A 24,737-nucleotide genomic window follows, 5' to 3' on the forward strand; every position below is an offset into this window, starting at 1 on the left:
GTATACAACTTGCCTGCCCCCTCGGTACAGAGCCAATCTACGACCCCTCAGAATACAGCCAGCCTGCCCTCCAGTATAGAGTCTGCCCCCTGCCCAGCACATAAAAATAATAAACGCCATACTCCCCCTTTCCGACGCTCCCCCCGAAGCTCCGCAACTTTATCCTGTCCGGCCGGCAGTGACAGCTCCTGTTCGCCGGCCGTGCACAGAATATGACGTCAGCAAGTGGCTGACGGCGCACGGAGCTGTCACTGCCAGCTGGACAAGATAAAGCTGCGGAGCTTCAGGGGGAGCATCGGAAAGGGCGAGTACGGCGTTTATTATTTTCAGACCGGCCCTATACCAGCCATAGAGCAGTCGGCCCACTGGGATTTCCCCCCGTGGGCTTAATGGCCAGTCCGCCCCTGTGTGAGACACAGACATCAGATACACATGAATCCGACATCCTCTCCCATACACATGGCTGCACCCTGGAGCAGTTGTGTCTCATACACACAGGCTGCAGGGGGCCCGGCGCCAGCACATAGAGGAGCCAGCACCAGGAGTGTTAAGTTTTAAAGGTCTGTGGAAAGAGCTCCAGCTACACAGTTTTTCAATCACATTACATAATTGCATTCTTTCATTCATCCCAAAGCAAAAACCCAGAATTCCGATCTTTACCACCAAATGTCATAAAGCAGTTCATGGGCCTGTATTTTGGTGGCACGTTCTCCAATGAAGGCTCTTAAATGGAAGAAGGATAAAGGATGCATTTTGTTCATGCATTTTCTATGCTCAATATTAGTTTGAACCTGGCCAATCGCTTAAAAATATTTACTTTATTGTGTTTCATAATCTCTTAATGGATCTGTGTTCATCACATAATTTCTTTGCTTATTGTGAAATTATATATCATAGCATAAGCACTACTTCAATGATGTAGGGTTGAGGCGAGGGTGTAACTAAATATACGGCCATCTAGCACCAATTATGTGATTAAATACATGATTTAAGTGTTTTTGTCTAAAAAATAAATATATAAATATGTATTGTGCAGTTATTCAACATTATGGTTTCATCTATAAAAGTTATCTCCTAAATAATAATAGAAACAATAAAACTACAGCAAACATCTTCCACGTCAATAAATACAACCGACTGCGGGTAGAGAGGTTATACTTTATATAACCCCACAAAGTGTTCACGAATGTGAACTCTGGTGAAGCCTGGTAGTGAATAACCCATGACATTAGGGCTGCACTGGCCTGAGCCACATGGGAATTAGAATAGGAAAAACTACAACTGTCAAGTCATGGATATCATGTACAGACAATGTAGTCACCAACACTAGAGGTCATGAACAGATGGGTAAGAGGAGAAATCCTTACATGCAGTGGAATCTCAGGGGTAAATCAAAAGTATTTTGCTGCTATTACAGATTATTGGTGGTGGAATCAAATTAAGAGTTACTGCAAATGAATACCCAATAAAGGTTTGAAATAAAAATGAAATGTTATTTCTTTAATCTGCAAACTAGGAAACCAATAGGTTGTTCTATTACAAAAAATAAAAACACAATTAAAGTTACTTTAAAATGTGACTATTTGAGTTCATAGTAAGAAGAATGCCCATGTATGGTAGATTTTTACATGATTACAATTGGTAATGACATATACCAAAAGACACCACACCTACAGTACCCTCAGGACTTTGTAGATTTAGAAGGGCTATCACTGGACTGATTTAGCATTTTCCGCTTTGCTGGAGGACTGTTACTATATGGGATGGAGTGGGACAGCTGCGTTGACCATGACACATGTCCTGTGGTGCACTCTTCTGGTCCAGAAGCAGAATGAAATATTAGTTCCTGTTTAGACTGTAATGACAGAGGGTCTATAGGTGGCAGATGGCCTGGAGAATTCTTCTCCTGGATACCACCAGCTGGCTGGTTCATATAGTATTGGGAATCTTCCCCATAAGCATCTGCAGATGAAGAACATGGAGCATAAGTATCAGATGCAATAGGTTCTTCACCTCGGCGAGATGATGTGGCATCCTCAGAACCTTTATGAACAATGACTGCTGAATCACTCTGTAGATTTATTTTTGATCCTGATGTAGAAGATGTACTGCCATACGAGCTTTGACTTTTTCCATTACACTGTACAGTACAGAGCTCTTTTAGGTTTCCAGGTTCAGAATCTACCTGGCAAAAAATTGGCTTGGGGTCTCTAAAGCGTGCGAGTCCCTCAACGGTATTCAAACTTTTTTCATTATTAAAAGAGTTGGATTTACAAAGATTTTTTCTCTTAGGCAAATCATCAAACACCAACTTTCTGAGATACGTTAGAGGTTTCTTTAAATGACTAGGGCTTGGAGAACAACTTGCTTTGTTATCTGGTGTGTGCAGGTGAAGAGAGCTAAAAGGCAATGATGAACTAGGACTTCCTTGAGATATGTCCGCACCTTCTCTCTGACTCCTTCCTTCTGTACTCACCTGCTCATTTCTATTTAACAAAGTAGATGAATATCTCCTAAATGTACTCCTTCGCTCAGGGGAGCCTTCATTTTCACAAACAGTTCTTAGTTTGCTTAAACTGGATGAGTGTCCATTTGAACTAGAACATGTGCTATTGGATTCTTCTGAGCAGACCTCTGTTTTAAGGTTGCGGCAAAAAAACTGCTGTGTTGCATTCAGTTCTTGGCAGATACGTGCATTTGTAGCATCACTTACATGTACATGGGCAGTATTTCCACCCTGTGATTTTTCTTTTTGTATATCCTCTGGTGGCCTTTTCAGTTGCTCAACCTGAGCTTCTAGTTCTTCTATGTATTGATCGCTCCTCTCCAGAGCTTTTTTAAGCCTGCTCATCTCTCGTTCATACTGATCTACTTTCGCTTGGAGTGCAGCCACTGTAAACCTTCCAAACCTATAAGAAAAAGAAAGGAGGAAACTTTATTGAATCATAGTTCTGCAAAAAACTTAAAGTTATACACAACCAGATAACAGAGAATACAGTTGCATTTCTGTGAGAGATCAGTCTATACAAGATTCTGTAAATTCAATGTGAAAAGAAAAAAATCTAATTATGATAACATTTTCTATAAGTGCTTCCTGATGCTCCATTCAACAGTATGCGAGTGCATCGCACAGGGCTAAGCCGTTTTCAGTGCTACACCCACTAGGGAGAATGGAATCCAAATTCTGTGGTTTGCTGGGGGTCCCTTAATGTAATTGTTAGTGATCTCAGCAGTCGGAATCTCCCTAACCAGCTTATTGTCCCCTATCCTGTGGCTAGGGGAGAGCATGCAATCTTGGTATTAAATCTGTCAGCATCCCGCAATGCAATTGTAGGTGCTATCATAATTGCTGGATAGCCATGAGCTTAACGAGTGTCACACGTTTCATATGTCAAAAAATTATTATCGTATTTAATCACTTTTTATTCAAACAGACCCTTTGTATGGTACATTTGACTCACAACTATGTTGCAGGCAGAATATTACCATAATGGCTATTGAAATATGGTGACAGGAAAATCTATTTGGGTTATTTTCATTATGAAAAAGTCTGACACGTTACAGATTGGTGACATCTCTAGAACCGTATTAATAGATGGATAAAATCCATTAAAGGAACCATTCAACAGAAATTGGCCTAATAAACCAATATCAGTTTGTTGTAAAGAAGCTTAGCACCTTCAAGATCATCTTGCTTTCATGGCGCAATTTGGTGCCACCTTCCAGAAAATAATATTTGAAGGGATATCTAAAATGGCTGTATAAAGTCATGGAGGTGGAGTGTTTAATCCTGAAGTCAAGATCACTCCACCTCAGAATGCCTCCTAGGCTGTGATTGATATCATGCACCGGACTTCATGAGATCTGGTTAGTGAAGTCTCTGGAGGCAGGACCGTACATTAAAGTTTATGGGTGTTCGGCGGCAGGGAGAGCTTGACTTCAGAATGAAACTTTCTGCCTCCTTGACATCTCACTTCAAAGTTGATTTTCTGGATGATGCCACCACACCATGAAAGAAACATGATCTCAAAGGTGTTCAGCTGCTTGCCAACAAACCGATCGTTGTTTTTCAGGTCAATTTCTGGTGACAGGTTTCCTTTAACCCCTTAGAGTTTTGAGCTGTACTATTACTGCGCGTGCTCCTACTATTGGCGCTTAGAACTGTACTTGTATGCCGCTGAGCCGATGCCGATCCGGTATTGGGAGTCGTGCAGAGATCGCATTAACGCCTCTACAAGCGTCTATTACGTATGTAAAGGCATTTTTACTCCTGAAAAATAGTCCCAAGTGGATAAATCGGCTGGACCTTTCCCCCTCTGCTTCTGTCCGAGTCTGGGGCTGTAGCAGCTCCATGATGCAAGTCTTGCAGTGTAGGAATGTGTGCACCGCGGAGGCCCGAACTTCTTGTCCTGCAGCAGTCTTCCATCTCCTGGCAGAGAGGGTTCATAACGATGGGGCTCTGGAGGGGTCACACACTGCCAGGTGGCCTGACGCTGAGGGGAGGAAGCTTACACTGCTCCCTCCATGTAGAGCTGAGCGTTGCCTCTCTCTTCCCTCCGTTATGTGTGATTGATGCTGCAGCCTCTGGACAGACACTTGGCAGGTAACCAGTGTTTGCTCCTCCGTGATTTAAAGTGGCAGCATTTATTTACTGCCCCCATCAGTATGTCCCACTCTCTACAATACCCCCCTCCCTGCTCTCTCAGATGTGAAAGCACCGTGACCTGACCTTTGCCCTCCTCCTTACATGCTTGCAATGTTTTTGCATCTGTGAGCTGTAAACTAAATATTAACTCTTTAGTGTACTCTTGTTCCCCAAGTAGGTTTATACTTTCTCTACTTGACAGTTTTACCATTTTCATGTGTAGTAGGTATAGATCACCTGTACAAGTGTCTATTACACTTGTACAGGCAGATTCACTCTGCAAAAAAAGTCTGATGCGGATGAATCTGCATCAGACTATTTTCTCCGCTCCCTCTGACCAGCTGCAAGGTGCAGTCTCTTCACTGCATCAGTTTGCAAACCGATAGGTCACATGACCGGAGTGCAAATCTTTGGTCACATGACCTTCTGCAGTGGCGAGGAGTGAGCTCTGCTTGTCCCTTGGCCAAAAGCCATGGTCTGGACGGGAGGGTCTAGGGGTACAGGAAACATTGGTTGTAATGATTTTCTTGTGTAAATATTCTTCTATTCACACTATATATGCATAGGAGTTATTTATATGTATTACTGGAAATGTCATACTCCTCCTTGGCTAAAAATACTCCTCAAAAAAGTTGAAAGGAGTATTATTACCCTTCTGGAAAAATGTCAGTGTGACCTCTGGAGTGGCGGGATGTCAGAGTGGGCTCCGATTGCGGGTGTTTAACCCGTTAAATGCAGCGGTCAGCGCAGTTGCGGCATTTAAATTGCCTTGGGGGGGGGGGGGGGGGTGTCGGTCCCCCACAATCGCCCCCCGCGCCATATTATTCTTCCTGATTTATCTAATATTCACCCAGATTTATCAGAATTCTCTGAGGTAAAACTGGTTTCCATAGGAAACTAAACAATCAGAGCTCAGCTTTAATTTTATAAACTGGAACAGTCTTGCTCTCAGACACTTCTGATAAATCTCCCCCGCTAGTATTTTCATGTTGCGATGAAGAGAAACATTTTTTTTATTTTTTTTTAAAGTAAACAGCAAAACTTCTCCCAACTGCTCCACCTACTTGACCAAAAAGATGTACTGAAAAAAAAACTGAGTAAGCACAATATGTTAGAAAATCCTGTGTGTAAAATACAAACCAAATAAGGAGAATGCTGTTGGTGTGGCAAAAAAAAAAAAAAAAAGAAGCTTTACACTTGAGTTCAGAAGAGAAAAATCACAGCAGAAACGAAACATCAAGGAAATAATGAGAGAAGAACCATCAGTTTTCCCTTTGTCCTTTTTTATTCTAAAGCCCTTGTGTATAAATCATAGTGAAATCTGCATAATTTATATCTGTAGGCTAATTACAGCTTAGTCATTAATATCTTTAATTAAATCAGAATGTGAAAACATTCTTAACCCCTTCGCGCTCCGCGGCGGATATATCCGCCACGGAGCGCAGTGACTTAGCGCTCAGTGGCGGATATATCCGCCACGGCTCCTATGCCGGCTCGGCTCTGGATCAGAGCCGAACCGGCATCGGGAAACACGGGGTGCCGGCTGTAACTAATAGCCGGCACCCCAGTGTAACACCCGCGATCGGAGTTGTCTCCGATCGCGGGTGCTTAACCCGTTAGATGCCGCGGTCAGCGCGACCGCGGCATCTAACAAGTATCTGGGGGGTCTTTCCCCCACGATCGGCCCCCCCGAACCGTTTTCGGGGGGCGCCGATCGTTGCTATAGTAACTCTGGGGTCCGATCTGGACCCCAGAGTTACTAGCAAGAATTGCCAGTAAGATGGCGTCTGTGACGTCATCTTACTGGCAAAGTGCCAGCCTATGCAAGTGCATAGGCTGACACTGATAATACTCTGCAATACATGAGTATTGCAGAATATTATCATGAAGAAGCAATCAGAAGATTGCTTCTTCATGTCCCATGGTATAAAAGTGAAAAAGTAAAAAAAAAAGTTATTCAATAAAAAAATAAAGTCATAAATCACTAAAAATGCCCCAAACCCCCAAAACATATAAAGAGACATATAACTCAAAAAAAAAGTCTAAATCATAACACAAACCCCACATATATAGTATCACCGCGTCCGTAACAACCCGTAGAATAAAAGTAAATCATTATTGAACCCCCACGATAAACGCCGTAAAAAAAAACTGTTATAAACCCTCCAAAAATTATGATTTTTACCTTTTCAATCCCACAAAAAATGATATAAAATGCGACCAAAAAACCATATGTACTCAGACATGATACTGGTGCAAAGTACAACATGTCCCGCAAAAAATAAGCCATCAACCAGCTCCGTAGCCAAAAACGTAACAAAGTTATGCCACTTGGAAGATGGCAATACAAAAATTATAGATTTTTCCCCACATTAGGGTTTTGTTTGACAAATTTAGTAAAACGTAAGAAAATATATTCATGTCTGGTATCCCCGTAATCGTATCAACCCATAGAATAAAGATAACATGACTATTAGTCTATACGGTGAACACCAAAAAAAAAAAAGTCAAAAATCCAGTACAGAATTGATGCTTTTCTACTCCTGCCCTCAAAAAAAGTTCCTAAATTTTCAACAATAGGTGATACCAACCCCAAAATGGTAACAATGGAAAAAGCATCTCATCCCGCAAAAAAAATGCCGTCACATGGCCCCAATAACGAAAAAGCGAAAATTTTATAGCCTTCAAAAGGGGCCAATGAGGAAACTAAATTCCTGGCAGCTGCAGCGCCCTCCTTCCCTTCTGCGCCTCGCTGTGCCCCCATAAAACAAGTAACGGCCACATGTGGGGGGTCTTTGTACTCAGGAGAAATTGCAGAACAAATTGTATGGTGGGTTTTCTCTTTTTATATTTTGGAAATGTGTAAATTTTGGTGCTAAATGAACGTATAAGGGAACAATATGACCATTCTAAATTTCACCTCCATTTTGATTCAATTACTATGAAGATCTCAAGGGGTTAACAATCTTCGTAAAAGCTGTTTCTGATAGCTTGAGGGGTGCAGATTTGAAAATGGGTTGGTTATATAGGGGGTTTTGATGCTAAATATGTAAAATTTCATTCAAAACTGTATTTATCCCCAAAATAGTCAATTCTGAAAATCCGGAAAAGCGATATTCTATTTGCAAGCCGCGTGACGTCAAAATAAATTATCCAGATATTTCAGAAATTATGAAAATGTAAAGTAGACAAATGGGAAATGTTATTCAGCAACTTATTTAGCTGGTAAATCTATCTGCCTGAAAACGTGATGATTTAGAATTTCGAAAATGGCAAATTTTTCAAAAAATTCATCACATTTTCTTTTTTTTGTAAATAAACGCAAAACTTATCTGCCAAAATTTACCACTAAAATGAAGTACAACATGTGGGGAAAAAACAATCTCAGAATCGTTTTGATAAGTAACAGTGTTCAAAAGTTATAACCATATAAAGCGAAGCAAGTCAGAATCCAAAAAATCGGGCTGAGCCTTAAGCTGTAAAATGGCTGCGTCCTTAAGGGGTTAATTAATGTTAGCGAAATGATCTTAAAGAACCAGCATTTCTATTTAAGGAACGACAACTAAAAATCCTTCAGCATGAGACAATTAACGTGTCAGGGCAATAGTGACTTGTCGTGGGTCACGGTGTGGTGGTACTGTTGATTTTGTTCCATGCAATTACTTCAAGGTAATAAATTATATAAGCTGAAATACTAAAAAGGGATGTGCAGATAAAAAAACCCAGTGATTTGAGATGGATATTTTAGACCATTGAATCTCAATTTATGCTCTGTGCCCCCCGGAGCCAAAGCATTGCCTTCATTGTCCGTCTACATGCCTGTAAACTTAAACAATTAGGTCCTAAAGGTTAATGCAGATGAACTGAAATAGCTCCAATGAGTCATTATCATATTCTGTAGTTCATCTTATTCATAAGTGAGGCATAACCATACCCCCAGTGCTTGACAGCCTGTATAATGATGTGACACTACTGGTGCTGGCTGCCTCTATGCGCTTCCTGGTGCTGGTGCCCCCTGCAGCCTCTGTGTGTGTATGATATACTCCTATACACATGACTGACAGCCTATAATGATGTGACACTCCTGGTGCTGCTTCTATGTGCTTCCTGGTTCTGGTGGCCACACCCCCTGCAGCCTGTGTGAGTATGAGATACAACAGCTCCAGGATGCAGCCATAGCAGAACATGTCAGATTCATGTGTAGCTGATGTCTGAGACTCTCACATATGTATAGGAGGACACACGATGTCAGCAGATAAAGCACACACACACTAGCAATGCTTTACTATACATTACACACAGACATGAGCAGGGGGAGGAGAGGGGAGGGGTAACAGGGGTGACATCACTTTCTCTCTCCCTGTTCCCAGCCTCATAATAAAGAAAAGATGATTTTACAATGATTAATGTATGAATTGACTAGATAATGGTTGGGTTGGAAGCCTTGTGAGCTGCTCCAACAGGTAGTGGTGACAGAAGTAGTGACAGAGACCTGATGACAGGTGTCTTTTAAGACAGTGTGGTATTGGTTTGGAGTGTTAGATTTCCTGTGCCAGGCTTCTACCAACAGGTTCAGAGGTAATGGAGAGGAGTATTTAATCTGCTAGGAAACAATTATTGCGACTTTTACTCCCATGTCTCTGTGTGTTGCAAAGTTGTCCGTAAATGCCAACATAGATTTACACATATTCATACACCACTCAAAGCAAACTTCTGCCAAGAATTATCAAAGTATCTTCTGTATCACTTGCAGCAGTCTGTAGCAACGCTTCATGTTCTATAAGTAGACCTCTATAGTAAGGCTCCATGTACACGGCTGCCGTTTACGTGCAGCCGGACAGCCACATGGCAAAAGATAGACGGGTCCATTCCTGCCTGGATTTACAGCTCAACCGCTCCATCCCCATACTATGAGATACAAATATGTTATGTAAATTGAGGAGGTGGGGGGAGGGGAGAGACAACGGTCTCAGACTGCTGCTAGATCACACAAGGAGATGCATACACATGTTTTTTTTTATAAATAAACTTTTCTACAAAACACCATTACAGGATCCATAGAACACAATTTTAAAATGAGAACAATTCTGTGTAAATTAGAGCGTACAAATATACTCAGAGCACCTACTTTTGTGGGGATCGGAGCTCTACTTCATTTTTCAGTCTCAGGTTTTCTCTTGCACATTCAATATTCTCATTTCTCAATTTTTGATTTTCCTTTCACATAGGGAAATAGGACAACATGAGTACAACAAGTAGCATCCTCACATTAAAATGTAGAAAAGAATAGCAGATATGTCTTCCTAATGCAGGAACATTGTCTTTAATTAACACTGGGACAGAAATGGCACTTTGTATTCATATTCCCTGAACACAGCACAAGTCCCCCATCTGGGGAGGCAAGCAAAGCTTTGCAGTTAGTTCAGAAAGTCATTAAGGGAATGTACTAATTGCTTTTCCGTGTTTTTTTCACATGGCTAGATATTATGTGGCCAAGTGAAATTACAATGTGCAGGTATCAGCAAAATAGATGATAATTTCCTTCACTTGACTAAATAAAACAAGACAAGTTAAATGTAAAATAAGAAGGTCTGACTTTTTAAGTAAATCCACAGCAATGAATATTGGCCTCTTCAGGGACTGCCACAGATAACTTGGTGGTAGGACTGATGTACAGCAGAAATGTTATGTTATTTTTTTACTTCTATATTAGGAGTACACCTTTTAACCCCTTATTCTGATGTTCATAGAATAGGTGGCTGTCATTGTTCCCTTTCCCGCAGGACACAACAGTGAAGGCTGGTAATGTTATCTTATCAACAAGGCCCCTGGGCTAACCTATCACAATGCCCATTAGGATTTCTTAGGTATGTCCAGACGGATGTCTGCTGGAATAAGAGTAAATTGATACACTGTATCTTATAAAGAATGATACAGAAAGTCCTTCTAAAGCCGCTTGATCCAAAATAAAAAGATGCTAATTTTGTACAATCAGTAAGATTCAGATTCAGTAAGATCAGTGAATTAATGTAAAATCACTTATTTCTTCCGATAATTAAATACTTCCAACTTCAAACTTTATATATCAATAGAACGAGAGAGACACAAGAAAGTCTAATATATTACAAGAGAAAAGTTTTACTTTCTCAACTTACCGTATATACTCGAGTATAAGCCGACCCGAGTATAAGCCGAGACCCCTAATTTTACCACGAAAACTGGGAAAACCTATTGACTCGAGTATAAGCCGAGGGTGTAGTATACAGCCAGCCCCCATGTAGTATACAGCCAACCAGCCCCCATGTAGTATACAGCCAACCAGCCCCCATGTAGTATACAGCCTGCCCCCAGTAGTATACAGCCTGCCCCCAGTAGTATACAGCCTGCCCCCAGTAGTATACAGCCTGTCCCCTTGCAGTATACAGCCTGTCCCCTTGCAGTATACAGCCTGTCCCCTTGCAGTATACAGCCTGTCCCCTTGCAGTAAACAGCCTTTCCCCTTGCAGTATACAGCCTGTCCCCTTGCAGTATACAGCCTGTCCCCTTGCAGTATACAGCCTGTCCCCTTGCAGTATACAGCCTGTCCCCTTGCAGTATACAGCCTGTCCCCTTGCAGTATACAGCCTGTCCCCTTGCAGTATACAGCTTGCCCCCAGTAGTATACAGCTTGCCCCCAGTAGTATACAGCTTGCCCCCAGTAGTATACAGCTTGCCCACAGTAGTATACAGCTTGCCCACAGTAGTATACAGCTTGCCCCCCGTAGTATACAGCCAGCCCCCAGTAGTATACAGCCAGCCCCCAGTAGTATACAGCCAGCCCCCAGTAGTATACAGCCAGCCCCCAGTAGTATACAGCCAGCCCCCAGTAGTACACAGCACAGCCCCCAGTAGTTTACAACTTGTCCCCAGTAGTATACAGCCTTCCCCCATCAGTATACAGTCTGCCCTCAGTAGTATACAGCAGCCCCTATACAGATAAAGAAATAAACTTAATACTCACCCTCCGTAGTCCCGATGTTCGTCGCGGCTCCCGGCGGCTTCCGATCCCCATCGCGGCTCCCGGCGGCTTCTTCACTCTTCTCTGGCCTGGAGATCGCGCTGGCCGTCGTACACTGTGATGCCGCGCTGTCGCCGCTGATGACATCATCCGCGGCGACAGCGTCGCATCACAGTGTGCGACGGCCAGCGCGATCTCCCGGCCAGTGAAGAAGCCGCCGGGAGCCGCGACAGGGATCGGGAGCCGCGAGGAACATCGGGGACACCGGAGGGTGAGTATTAATGTATTTATTTTTATCATTGACTCGTGTATAAGCCTAGGCGGGGTTTTTCAGCACATTTTTTGTGCTGAAAATCTCGGCTTATACACGAGTATATACGGTACTTTGGCTCTTATTTCCCTTCTCTTAATCATATCTCCCTAGGGTGTCAGATCACATAAAAGCTCTACGTACACATAGAAGCTCTCTGTATACATAATAGGCTACTTATTGTGGTTGTTTGTTGAAAGGTTATGTACTCTTAAAAGACTAGCACCAGCAATCATATTTCTAGCTGGTGACAGGTTCCAATAGCCTATGCCAGTGATGGCAAACCTTTTGGAGACAGAGTGCCCAAGCTACAACCAAAACCCACTTATATATCGCGAAGTGCCCACATGACAATTTAAGCAGTAACTTATTGGACCCTGCTGTATCACAGGTTTTAATTGTATTGGTGCCCTCCAATATTGGAGTTCACCAATACAATTGAAAGATGATGGAGAACAGTAGACTGTAGCATCCCGGTAGGGTCCACTGCAGAGGAAGGATCAGGTAACCCAGAGCAGGAGCTCCAAATCCATCTCTATCCACACCTTGCTCACCCTGTAGTCCTGGCAGCCAAGGATGCTGCTTTAAAATAGCACTGAGCATGGCATGTCCTGGACTGTATTGGATCACAGGGGAAAGCCTTGAGTCCTATCTGGCAAACTCTAAATTGGGATGAAGGCCTGGGTGCCCACAGAAAGGGATCCAAGTGCCACCTCTGGCACCCGTGCCATAGGTTCGCCACCACTGGCCTATGCTGTGCAGATTTTAAAAATGCCTTTGTCAGAATTCGGAACACGGCCGCTACTATATACAACTTCATTTCACATTACCTGGCTCCCTACCGGAAGCATGTAGTGAGTCCTGGGGAGAGTGGGAACACAGCACCCTGTGTATCAGTCTCCTCATGCATTCTTCCTCTACTCTGCATCATACCCCTCCTTCCTGCTACAGGAAGCGAGGAGGGGCAGAGGAAGCTGGATGTGTGAGGAGTGGAGGAGATAAAGACAGGCACACAGGCTGCTGCAGCGGCCTCCCCTACCATCTTCGGGACTCACCACATGTTGCTGGTAGGAAGCCATGGAATGTGAAATAAAATTTTATAAAGCCCTGAAATAGTTTAGAATGTTGACAAAGGCATTTTTAAGATAAGAATAGCATAGGTCTATTGGAAATCACACTTCTCCTGAGCGGATGCTTCCTCTCTGCGCTCTAGTAGTCATAGTACCGCACTCTTACCACTGCAAGCCTGTATACCTTGCAATCCGTGCCTGATAAAGATCTGATGTGTATAGACCGAAACATTGCATGTTAATTTGGATTGCTTCCCTATTTTTCACTTGAATAAAATATACTATTTTGAAAAATTAATCTGATAAGGAGTGCCAAGACTTCTTGAAAATACTGGAAATCACATTCCTGGTAACAGGCTTAAGGGCTCATTCACACTGCAATCTGCGGGGCCGTACATGCGGCCGCATGTACGTCCCCATAGACGGCAATACCGGCACGGCGGGGATCCGGTGCCACACATGTGTGGCACCGATCCGGGCCGCACACCGCAAAAAGATAGAGCAAGCTCTATCTTTCGGCAGATGTGCGGCCGTGCGCCGCTATTTCCTATGGAGGAAGGAGGGGTCACCTCCTCCTCACCTCCAGCACACGGCGGTATGCTCGCACGGCGGGCATACCGCGTGTGAATGTACCCTAAGGATGAAAATGGTTTGGTCTTGTAGCAAGTTCCTATTTTTTGTAACAATGTTTAATTTCCTGTTTTTTAAAGGAAACCTACCATGTGAAATAGTAGGTGTAAGCTGCAAATACCGAACACCAGCTCAGGGTGAGCTGGTGCCGGAGCTTATTTTCTTTATTGCCATAAACCGCTGTATTGCGGTTTAAACATTTTTTATTGTTTATGTGTGAAGCAGCTTCGGCGCTGCTTGGTGCGCCGAAGCTGCTTCACATATAAACATTACAGCGGTCTATGACAATAACTAAAATAAGCTCCGGCACCCTGAGCTGGTGCTCGGTATTTGCAGCTTACACCTACTATTTCATGTGGTAGGTTTACTTTAAGTGCAGTTTCTTATTGCAATCAAAACCGTGAGAGAGAAAAACATTTCAGTGAGCCACCCCTCCCCTTAAAGTCCTGTGCCTGGATGTTAGACAACTAGCTTCAGCAGGAGCCTTTCCAGCTGCTTGGTCATAAATAAGTAGCTAATGGTCACCAACCCCAGCCATCTGCTAAACATGGAAAAGACTGGAAATAAGCTATCCTGTGTTCTGTAAAAGAGAGCTACAAGATTGCTTCTTTCAGTAGCATAAAGAAAACATTCTGTACAAAGGTAAACTGAATTTTTCTGCAAAAACACATTTTCATTTTGTAGCAATTTTTTTGCAGAATTCTTCTGTGTGTTTTGGCTGCGAGTTAGCCACAAATCAACTAACTTACAAACCCATTAACTTCTATTGGGCATGTCTGCAGTGCACCATGAGGCACAGCGCATCCTCACACAGTGAAAATTCCACAGGCTAAAAGATAGGGAAGGTCCTGTTCTTTGCCATCATTGCACCTCACCTGCCAATGTTAGATTGGCAGCAATATTGCAGATAGGGGCCACCAAATGCACATGACCGTGTGTATGAGGCCTATTGCTTATACATTTTATAAAGTGGAGATGGTTTAACAGCAGAGCTACTGTTTTAATAAGTGAAGGAAAGTTAAAAGGGATCTGGTCACTGTCTAGACAGGTCTCAAAGAATTTACCACCTAACATTCCCCTTCTTCTATCCTATATGAAAATGTATATTGGTCTATACAGCCACTGTACTTTACACCTATATTTCATTACTACGGTAAATAGAAAACACGACTAAAAACAATTCGCATACATATACAGATCACACCAATGTGAAACTCACCTCTTTCAACTTTCCACTGTCCTCCACAACTTTTCGGTTGGCAGCATTCACCATTTCCAGTTTTTTGCTCCATTCTTCCAACAGACCATCAGTGATGCTTCTTCCACCCTCAGGCTCTGTGTTACCACACTTACAGGATATGGAAGAGGCAGCCGGATCAGTAGATTCTCTGATGCGCTCTTCTAAGTCAGCATTTGCCCTTTTTAGCTCTTCTGTCTCCTTTAATAGTGATTCTATTTCCTCCTAAAATATACAGAATACAGAGGTTAATTTCTGAGAACCACACAATTATTTATAGGGTTTTCAAGAACTCTTCCTAGAAATCTACATTGGGTCAGCAAACATAGACCAGACAAGACTGAGCAATGACCAGGCTACTACAATGATTTTAATGATTTATTACTACTTTTTGCACGGTTATTACTTCAGGATAGAGCTATAAGAGTATCTCTCTTTCCTCATTGATGAAGGATTGTAAAGCAAGTACTGTTTATACTCGAGTATACACCGACCAGAGTATGAGCCTAGAACGGGAAATGCATTCATCACAGCCTCGCCTGCCCCCCCGGTATAAAGCCAGCAAGCCCCTGCCCCCCCGGTATATTCCCCTCCACTCCCCGCAGGTCCTCTTCTGTCTTCATCTCCTGCTCCCCGCACTATCCCGTGGCATACACCATGACCAGCCGCTTGCTGACATCTTAGTGTGTGCCGATGGCGGCGCACATACTATTATGTCATGGTGTGTGTGTGACGGGACAGCGCGGGGAGTGAAGACGGAGCTGAAGACAGAAGAGGACCAGCAGGGCGTGGGGGGGTAGTTGTCGGAAAAGTGAGTACAGAGTTTGTATTTTCATAGACTTGAGTAGAACCCGAGTTAGGCTTTTTCAGTACTTATGGTAGATTTCCTTTAAAGGAATGAAAATCAGTAAAAATAAATAAATAAATAAATTATATATGTATTTTTTTCCGCACTCATTCCATTCTTAGATATTTAAACTATCATTAATCAGAAACACAGTATTATACGAAAACTTTAAAGATAGAACTACATTGAAGGTCAAATTTTACTTCAAGTCTCAAACTAGACCACATTACCTCATATTCTTTCTGAAGAAGCTCCAGTCTAGTCTTACGGAGGTGTTTTCGGCCTGCAGGAGTCAGCGTACCTTCATCTTCACTTGTCCCGCCTGAAAAGAACCGTTCTTTTAGATTTTCACAATGCATTTAGATGCAAAAAACAAAGCTATATATACACAGGCACACAATCTAACCCGATCTTGAAAATGGGATCTGAGAATTGTGCCAGAGTGTGTTGGTACAGGAAAGCAACTGTGTGACAAATCAACAATAAAAAATGTAGAAAAAAAAAACACTTATACAAAAATGTCGCAATACATTAAACATTAAATATAGTGCAAATTTATTACAGAATAATATCCTAAATGCAATTACACTCTCAAATATATAACATACTTTTAAACGGATCTACTGTGCCGATTCTTGCCCTGCAGGGATAGAGGGCCTGGTGAGAAGAGATGCACAGATTCTTTAAGGGAGCCTGCAGCATGTAACAGGGACAGATCTGCTGTATTATTAGCACAAAAGCAATAATGGAAACACCGTGCCATATGGAGAATAGCATTAAACACAGTACAGCTGACTAATAGTTAGAAGTATTCTGTGATCACAAGGAAACCACTCCTTCAGGCCATGTCATTATTGACTGACTGAGCAACTCCTTAAAGGTAACCGGTCACCTACTTTTACCCCCACTAAACTATTATTATCCTCATGTAGAGTATAAAATTCTAGATAAATACAGAACAGAGAAAAGTCAGATTTTGCCTCAAATGCATCAGGCTGAGAGAACGTTGGGGGAACATTAAAGGGGTTGGCCACCTCATATTTTTTGTAATGGGTGTGAAAGTGTGGAGGGCAGGGTATTAGGTAATTTAACAACATACAATACTATAGGGCGCTATCAGACTAATACACAACCTCCAAAGTTTCAAAACGCGCTCTTAAAACCCATCTCTTTAGGCAACCTGTAAGGACCCTTCCACACTAGCGTTGCATTTCACGTCAGGGTGCAATGCGTGAAAAACCTGACGTTTTTGGCTGCGTTTTTGTTCCATTCTTCCTTGGAGTCATTAGCGTTTTTGTATTTTTCACGCGCGAGTGGTTCGCGTTTTTCTTGCGTTTTTTACGCCCGTTTTTTAAGTCAATGGAAGACTCGAGCATTTTTCAAAGGGACCATGGTTCGGGAATAAAATGTGTTATTTAATTGAAAAAGAATGTCTTCTGATAAGTTAGCAGATGTATGCAAACATCTGCAATCTATTCTTCACTGTTCGGTGCGTATATTATCTCCCGACAAGTTAGCAGATGTGAAGAACAGTGAAGAATAGAATAAAAACAGTGAACACAGGATCATTTAAGTGAAAAACGCTGTGAAAAACACAGTGAAGAATAGATTGCAGATGTTCGGCAAATCTGCTTACTTGTTGGGAGATACGCGCGGAACGGTGCGAACAAAATAGCATGTGAAGAACAATATATATGTGTGTGTGAAGAACACATTGTAGATGTTTCCATACATCTGCAATGTGTTCTTCACACATATATAGATCGCTGAAGCCAGGTGGTCAGACAGGACTCAATAATGCAGCCACCACTGCCAAAATGTGAGGTGGTCGTAGCCGAGGAAGTTATCTCGTTTCTAAGGGACAACATGACTACATTTATGAGAAATTATCTTCACAATGTTTACATATGGCAAATTAATTAAATTTAAAAATGCCCAGATGAGAATACCCCTTTAAGGACACGGCCTAAAATGACCTTCAGGACACAACTCTCTCTTTTTTTTTCCCCTGCTCAAACTCCAAAAGACAAAACTTTATTTTTTTGATTAAAACTTTTCTGCAATTCACCATACAGTATAATAATCATGATAAAATTATTCTGCAGGTTAGTACAATTAAGGAGCAAACATGTACAGGTTTTCTTATTTTTTACTACTTTAGCACATTACACTTTTTGAAGGAAACCACATTTGCCTATGCGTCGCCATATTCTGAGAGCTATAGCATTTTATTCCTCAATCAAAAGAGGATCATTAGGGCTTGTTTATTGCAGGAAAAGGCAACTGTTAGATTGGAACTATTTGCTTTCAATTATATATTTTTGGAACGTAGGAAGCACCAAAATTGCTATTTTTCATTTGTTTTTATTTCTTCACAATACGGGTATAATAATGTAATATCTGTTTGGCCAAAGTTGCAATGGATGCAACAATACCAATTGTGTGTGTGTTGATTTATTTTATTAATTATTATTAATTGGTGATTTTTGTGTGTTTAATATTATTAATTTATTTTTTACTTACACTGGGGATACCTTGATACCTTATACAATACAATGCAGTGCTTCTAAACTGGAATGTATTGTATCTGTCAGTGTTATACAGATACTTTGCCTATTAGTTCCAGTCTTGGACTGGGCCTGATAGGCCACTGTACATGGCAGCACAAAGAGTCCTAACCTCCAGCTGTCATGGCAACGCCCCAACACAACCGGGCCAGGGGATGGGATCTCTCTCAGCTGTCGGAATTCTGCCTGATTGAGGAGGTTAAGGGGTGTAACTACCCAGCAAGGAGAGCTCTCCCTGCCAGGTAGACACGGCAGGACCCAGGCTGTATGTAATAGCCAGTCTACTGCTGCGGATTGCAGGGCAATCAAAAGGACAAAATAGATTGTTGTCATCAGCGGGCCATTGCCGCATTTGGACAATCTATTTCGTCCTATGCCGTTAAGTTAGGTTGCATTCACACAAACGTGGTTTTGCCAGTCCTGTATTTCCGCGCTGTATGAATCTGTATATACGTGCTGTATTTCATCCGTATGTGCACGTATGTCACCGAATCCGTATAAAATACGGTGGGGTGACAAATGATTGATGGCTTACAGAATGCACCTCCCACTGGTTCTGGATAATACACGTGTATACAGAAGCATATGGGGCAAAAATACATAAGAAAATAAGTCATGCTCTATATTTTTACAGCATGGTACGGTGGGCAATATGGTCACGTTAATGGATTGGTGTATTGCCCATTGAAATTAATGGGGCAGTTTGCTACTCTTATATATGGCCGTTTTCATACGTTCGTGTGAATGCAGCTTTAAACTGATAGCAAAAACATGGTTCTGGCTTGACCCACAATATAAGTGTTTCTATACAACCCCTACAGCTTCTGAACCTGACAGCTTTCATCTAATTATTACATTAGACTTTAGAGGAGATTTTTGTTTATTTTATAGGAAACAGATGGGACTTTATATAAAATAGGGAATGATATCCTACCTGAGGGGTCTGGTAATAGGCTGAAAAGTAGGCGAAAGGTTCCCTTAAGGACTGAAAAAAATATACCGTATATACTCGAGTATAGGCCTACCCAAATATAAGCCGAGGGCCCTATTTTTAACAAAAAAAACGCTGGGAAAACCTATTGACTCGTGTATAAGCCGAGGGTGGGAAATGCATTGGTCACAGCCTCCCCAGTATATGGCCTGCCGGACCCTGCCCCATGGTATATAGCCTGCCGGACCCTGCCCCATGGTATATAGCCAGCAGCGGGGCAAGCCGGAAAGGTGAGTTTTGATATATATATTTTTTTTACTCGAATATAAGCAGAGATTGGGTTTTCAGCACTTTTTTGTGCTGAAAAACTAGACTTATACTCGAGTATATATGGCAAATAAAAAATGTTGACACCTATAACATTTTAAAATATGTATACTACGACATACAATACTATATGTAGGCGATTCATTTTTTTATGATTCTTTAAATGAATACGTAGATATTTTGATGAGCCCCTATTGTTTTAATTGTCTAGGATAATTATTTTTGCTCATATGCAGATACCGAATGCATTTTTTTAAATTTATTTTTATGACTGTTCTACCAAAAGGTGTCTGATTAAGAGTTGTATATATTTTTTCATTCCGTTAGATATGGTACCATTTACTGTAAAACTAATAGTCTTAAATAGCCATATACTGCAATACATCTATTGAAGCCTGTCACAGGTAGGCTTCAAGAGATATAATGGATTGTTATGCCTGGGAGCCTTTACAAGGCACTAGGCCAACTACAGGATAGAACTGATGGTCCAATCTCCACACGAAGGAGCCGTTCCCTTACATTCACTTACAATGAACGTGAAGGAAAGCCTATAGATGCTATGACCATACTGCTGTGTGTCTGATCTATAAAGCAGAGGAGACCCCGTGGGTAAATCTCCTGCTCAGCTCCAGTCATTTATAACCAGTGCAGCAGCTAAAGGGTTTTTATCCAATGTAAGTAGGCAATGAACAATAGCAAGCAGAGATCTAGTAAACATTGAGAAATTAACACAGAAAATATATACAGTATGAGAACTTTATAACTTCCATTATAAAAACATCATTTTCTTGACTGGAGAACCATTTTCAATATATATTCTTGGAAATTTTCAGACAAAATCTACAGAAATTCCTAGAAAATACAGCTAGTTGGATTCTTGCAATAAACACAATTCAACATTACCTATAATATTCTTGCAGGGGTTTTCTTCAGTTATGGGCACCCTGCAAGCCGGACACTGATTGTTGTTTTTCAACCAAAGTTCAATGCAAACAGAACAGAAGACATGGTGGTTGGCGCAAATCACAGGTTGACGTACCTGTAATCACAAACAAAAAAGACAGCCTTACTAGAAAGAGGGACACGTGAAAGAGTCCTGTCCTTAGGATGCATAATCAATAGGAAATTAGTAGTGGTCTTATAGGTGCAAGAACCCCACCAATCAGCTGTACACAGCAGTCCTTGGTCCCCCGCCATCCACTGGATCCCAGCAGGATACAGAAGGCCACAGGAAGTTTTACACTGTACCCATATGTGGCCTCCCCTGCTCGGGACCTCAAGCCTATATTTATCCCTCCAATCTTCATAGGAGTAGGACAGCTATGGGCAGGAATAGGCCTTGTTCTATTATCCGCCCGACTCGGTCACTGTGGTGGGAGATACAGAGGCCTCACCGCACCATGACTGTGCATAAAAGGAGGAGCTAGCTGCAATCTCTTTGTCGTATGCGCTCATGTGTATGGGGCCTAAGTATTATATGGATATCACCAACGTAGTCTTGTACTTACCCTAGAAACGTTTTGTAGTGGCCAACCCCTTTAACTATAAAATGGTAACATTTCATTTTGTTCTAAATAATCAAAATTCCTTAAAAAAATGTTAATTTTAAAAACTAAGTAATTTTCCAGTGACACATACGCTTTAGGCAACAGCCAGCCAGAACTCTGACACATTGATAGTCTATTGCGATATGCACAGGATTTTCACAGTCCATTGAGCTAATCCTATCAGAGTATAACACAGCATGCTCTAATTTAACCCCTTAAGGGCCAGGCCCTTTTTCGTTTTTGCATCTTTATTTTTCACTCCCCACCTTCAAAAATCTATAACTGTTTTATTTTTCCATGTAAAGAGCTGTACATGGGCTTGTTTTCTGCGTAACAATTCTATTCTATTTTAAACCGTATTTTAAACCATCTAAATGCAGTGAAAATGATGAAAAAACACATTTGTGGGCTTGGATTTTACAGCTTTCACTGTGTGCCCCAAATGATAGGTCTACTTCATTCATTGGGTCAATACAATCACAGGGATACCAAATTTGTATAGGTTTTATAATGTTTTCATACATTTACAAAATCACACTCAAACAGCGTAGTGTGACGCACGTGCAGATGATTTGAGGGGCCTTTACGGCCGACACTATTTCATCTGCCCGTGTACACATTACGAAAGATGCTGACCACGCAGGTGCGAGAAGGTGTGTGTGTGGGGGAACTACTCATCTTCCGTTTAATACAAGTCATACATGAAACTTTGAAAAAAGTTTTTCACCAACCTTTTGAAGAAGTAGCTCAGAGCTGTGAAAATTGTATGTGAAAAATTGACAAATAGGACTACAAAAAATGATTTTGGGCAACTGGCCTTAACCTCTTAATGAATTTGTACCTTTTACAGCTGCCATTAAGGGTGCTTCTTGTGTTGCGATGCCCTTGTACGGTGCTGCATCAGAGGAAGCATCCCATTGCTGGCAGTTCTAGGCTGTGTTATCACAGCCCTGCCCAGGCTCCAATAGGATTGGAATAGGTCCAATCCAGAGCGTTTAGCCCCTTAGACACCGAGGTCTAACATGGATTGGGTTGTTTGAGCAGGTGCAGAAGGAGTGAGCTCTCTCTGCCACCCATCGACATGACGACACAGACAGCTTGGCAGTCGCTCAAAGCAGCCATAAAAGAGGTAACTCGGCACTTTGCAGTTTCATTTGTGATAACTTCGATTGACAGTCCACATTTATTTCACGTTTCAGTCCAGAAGGCCTTTTACAAAAAGACGGTTAGAGGATACCTGAGGCCAAAATAGCAGTATAGCGGCTGAAAATGGCTGTATAACAATCGATTGCAGAGTGGATGTCCAAAAAAATGTCTGAATCCCAGCCCACGGACTTTCAGGAGGGACGTTGGAGCCAGGTACTTTAGTATAATGCCTAGATTATCTGATCTACATATCACACCCACATGACAAAAGCACATATGCTTTTGGAAATGTGATAACCATAAAATAGTGTGTTGCTGACAGGTTCCCTGTACTTCATCTTAAAAAAAAAGACACTGCCAAAAAAAGAAGAAAAAAAATGAAAAATAGCCTAGACTTTAAGGTGGAAAACAAGTGCGGCAAGGGAATAAATACTGTATTTTCCGGACTATAAGGCGCACATAAAAACCTAGGATTTCCTTAGATATCCAAAGTGCGCCTTATAGTCCGGTGCGCCTTATGTATGGAGGAGGGCAGCGGACCCTACTTACATAGGTCCCAACTACCGGAGACAGCAGATCTCCAGCGGGAACTGCAGACAGGCGCCATAGCGCGAACCATCTTCTGCCGCGTCGGTCTGCAGTTCCCGCTGGAGATCTGCTGTCTCCGGTAGCGGGGACCTATGTAAGTAAGGTCCGCTGCCGTCCTCCACCTGAACGGACCCCCTTCCCCGGAGACCGCTCACCTCTTGCCGGGTCGGTCTCCGCTCCGTTTTCCTGCCACGCCCCCGGACCCTGCGCCCTACAGTCCGGTGCGCCTTATATATGGAATTATTCCATATATAAGGCGTTGACTACTAATGCGCCTTATAGTCCGGTGCGCCTAATAGCCCAGAAAATATGGGTAATCCTGGCTTGTAGTATAAAAGCACAAGTGACACTGAGTAACTTATCCCAGATACCATCCAATAGTAGAGCAGTGCAGCAGTAAAGGGAACAGTATGCACTGTAGATCTTAGTCTATAATCTGTAAGGGGCAGCTCTCAGAAAACATCACTTCTCAAGACCATCGATCTTGCAGAACACATATTTAGAAAAAAATTCTGATTTACATGGAATTTCTATTAAACAAGCTTGTACACAACTGTCATGTGGGGCCTGTATGTCACTGGTGTGTAAGTTCAACTATGGTATAACGGACTGATCGAGCCACAAATCCGGCCACAAAATAGCACCTGTTCCATAATGCATCAACGGATAGCACATGGACCCATTCTACATTAGTGTGCATGGAGCCTTAGGGTATATTCACACACTGCAGATTTGTTGTACTTTTGGGAAATACAAAATCAGTTCTCTATATGAAGTTCCGTTGGTTGTAAAAGCATCAATTTCTGCTTAATGAATTACTGTACATGAGAAAATAGTAAAAATTTTGATTTGTGGAACTTGCTGCAGGAGCATAGCCCTCAGTGCAGATAGCAGCTACTTAAAGGGGTTGTCCAGAAATGTATTCTTTCAGGTGTTGTATTGTGAGTGTTGGTAACACACAGGTACGATAGGTATAAGCAGAAGGGGGACACTGCACACAACACAGGCTACAAGCAGCCATAATACCAGTATCATATATCCATTACACGTCCAGAACCACTCATAGTAACTTCATACAAAGACACCCATGGAAAGTTATCACAACTGCTTCAAGTAAAGGGAGGTGGCACTAGGGCACCTGATTGGTCCGCTTTTCCCCAATACTGCTCCCAGGCACATGCAGCATGTATTCAAGTGCTCCTCTCAACCAACTTTATGTAAAACTTCTGAGCGGACAAAAACAAAAGCTCTGTCTGCAGCGGACCTCCAGCCTATACTCCATACATACAATGTAGTGCACACACTGCACCCAGCACCATACAGGGGACCTGAGCGGTTACCTTGCCCAGGCAGATGTGACAGGCGATGGGCAGAGTCAGAGCCAGCGTTACACTCTGCACATTGTGTGCCATGCTCGTCTCCGGACACTGCCAGGTCCTCGCTGCACTGAAGATGCTATTTCCTAGCCGGCAACAGGACCTTAGGTGACGTCATGAACATGTGACCAGACTATTGTGTAGGAGGAGCACAGCCATAGTGTAGTGGTGCTGTATAGTGAGGTGTTACAGCAAGTGTGTGTTGCTGCTATGTGTACCTCCTGATACAGGAGGTGTAATAATGAGGGAGACATGGGGTGCAGGCTGTGTGATAATGAGGGGGACATGGGGTGCAGGCTGTGTGATAATGAGGGGGACATGGGGTGCAGGCTGTGTAATAATGAGGGGGACATGGGGTGCAGGCTGTGTGATAATGAGGGGAACATGGGGGGCAGGCTGTGTAATAATGAGGGGGACATGGGTTGCAGGCTGTGTAATAATGAGGGGGACATGGGGTGCAGGCTGTGTAATAATGAGGGGAACATGGGGGTCAGGCTGTGTAATAATGAGGGTAACATG

General features: G+C 42.4%; 1 protein-coding gene across 2 annotated transcripts; it reads right to left on the reverse strand.

Annotated features, from left to right (window-relative positions):
* Nucleotides 1–1,472: 1,472 nt before the first annotated feature.
* OBI1 (ORC ubiquitin ligase 1) lies at nt 1,473–24,378 on the reverse strand. Of its 2 annotated transcripts, none has more exons than XM_072135406.1 (6): nt 24,183–24,378; nt 20,465–20,600; nt 15,967–16,058; nt 14,872–15,114; nt 9,774–9,862; nt 1,473–2,909 (listed from the first exon to the last, which is right to left on the reverse strand). In XM_072135406.1, exons 1-6 carry the CDS (start codon nt 24,252–24,254, stop codon nt 1,682–1,684), a joined length of 1,860 nt encoding a protein of 619 aa, XP_071991507.1. In that variant the 5' UTR covers nt 24,255–24,378; the 3' UTR covers nt 1,473–1,681. The 2 variants fall into 2 exon arrangements, with proteins under 2 accessions (XP_071991507.1, XP_071991508.1); XM_072135407.1 differs by lacking the exon at nt 24,183–24,378 and adding an exon at nt 23,981–24,079.
* Between the last annotated feature and the right edge of the window lie 359 nt (nt 24,379–24,737).

The sequence above is a fragment of the Engystomops pustulosus genome, chromosome 2 (genome assembly GCF_040894005.1).
Source record: "Engystomops pustulosus chromosome 2, aEngPut4.maternal, whole genome shotgun sequence".
In the NCBI taxonomy this organism is placed as follows: Eukaryota; Metazoa; Chordata; class Amphibia; order Anura; family Leptodactylidae; genus Engystomops; species Engystomops pustulosus.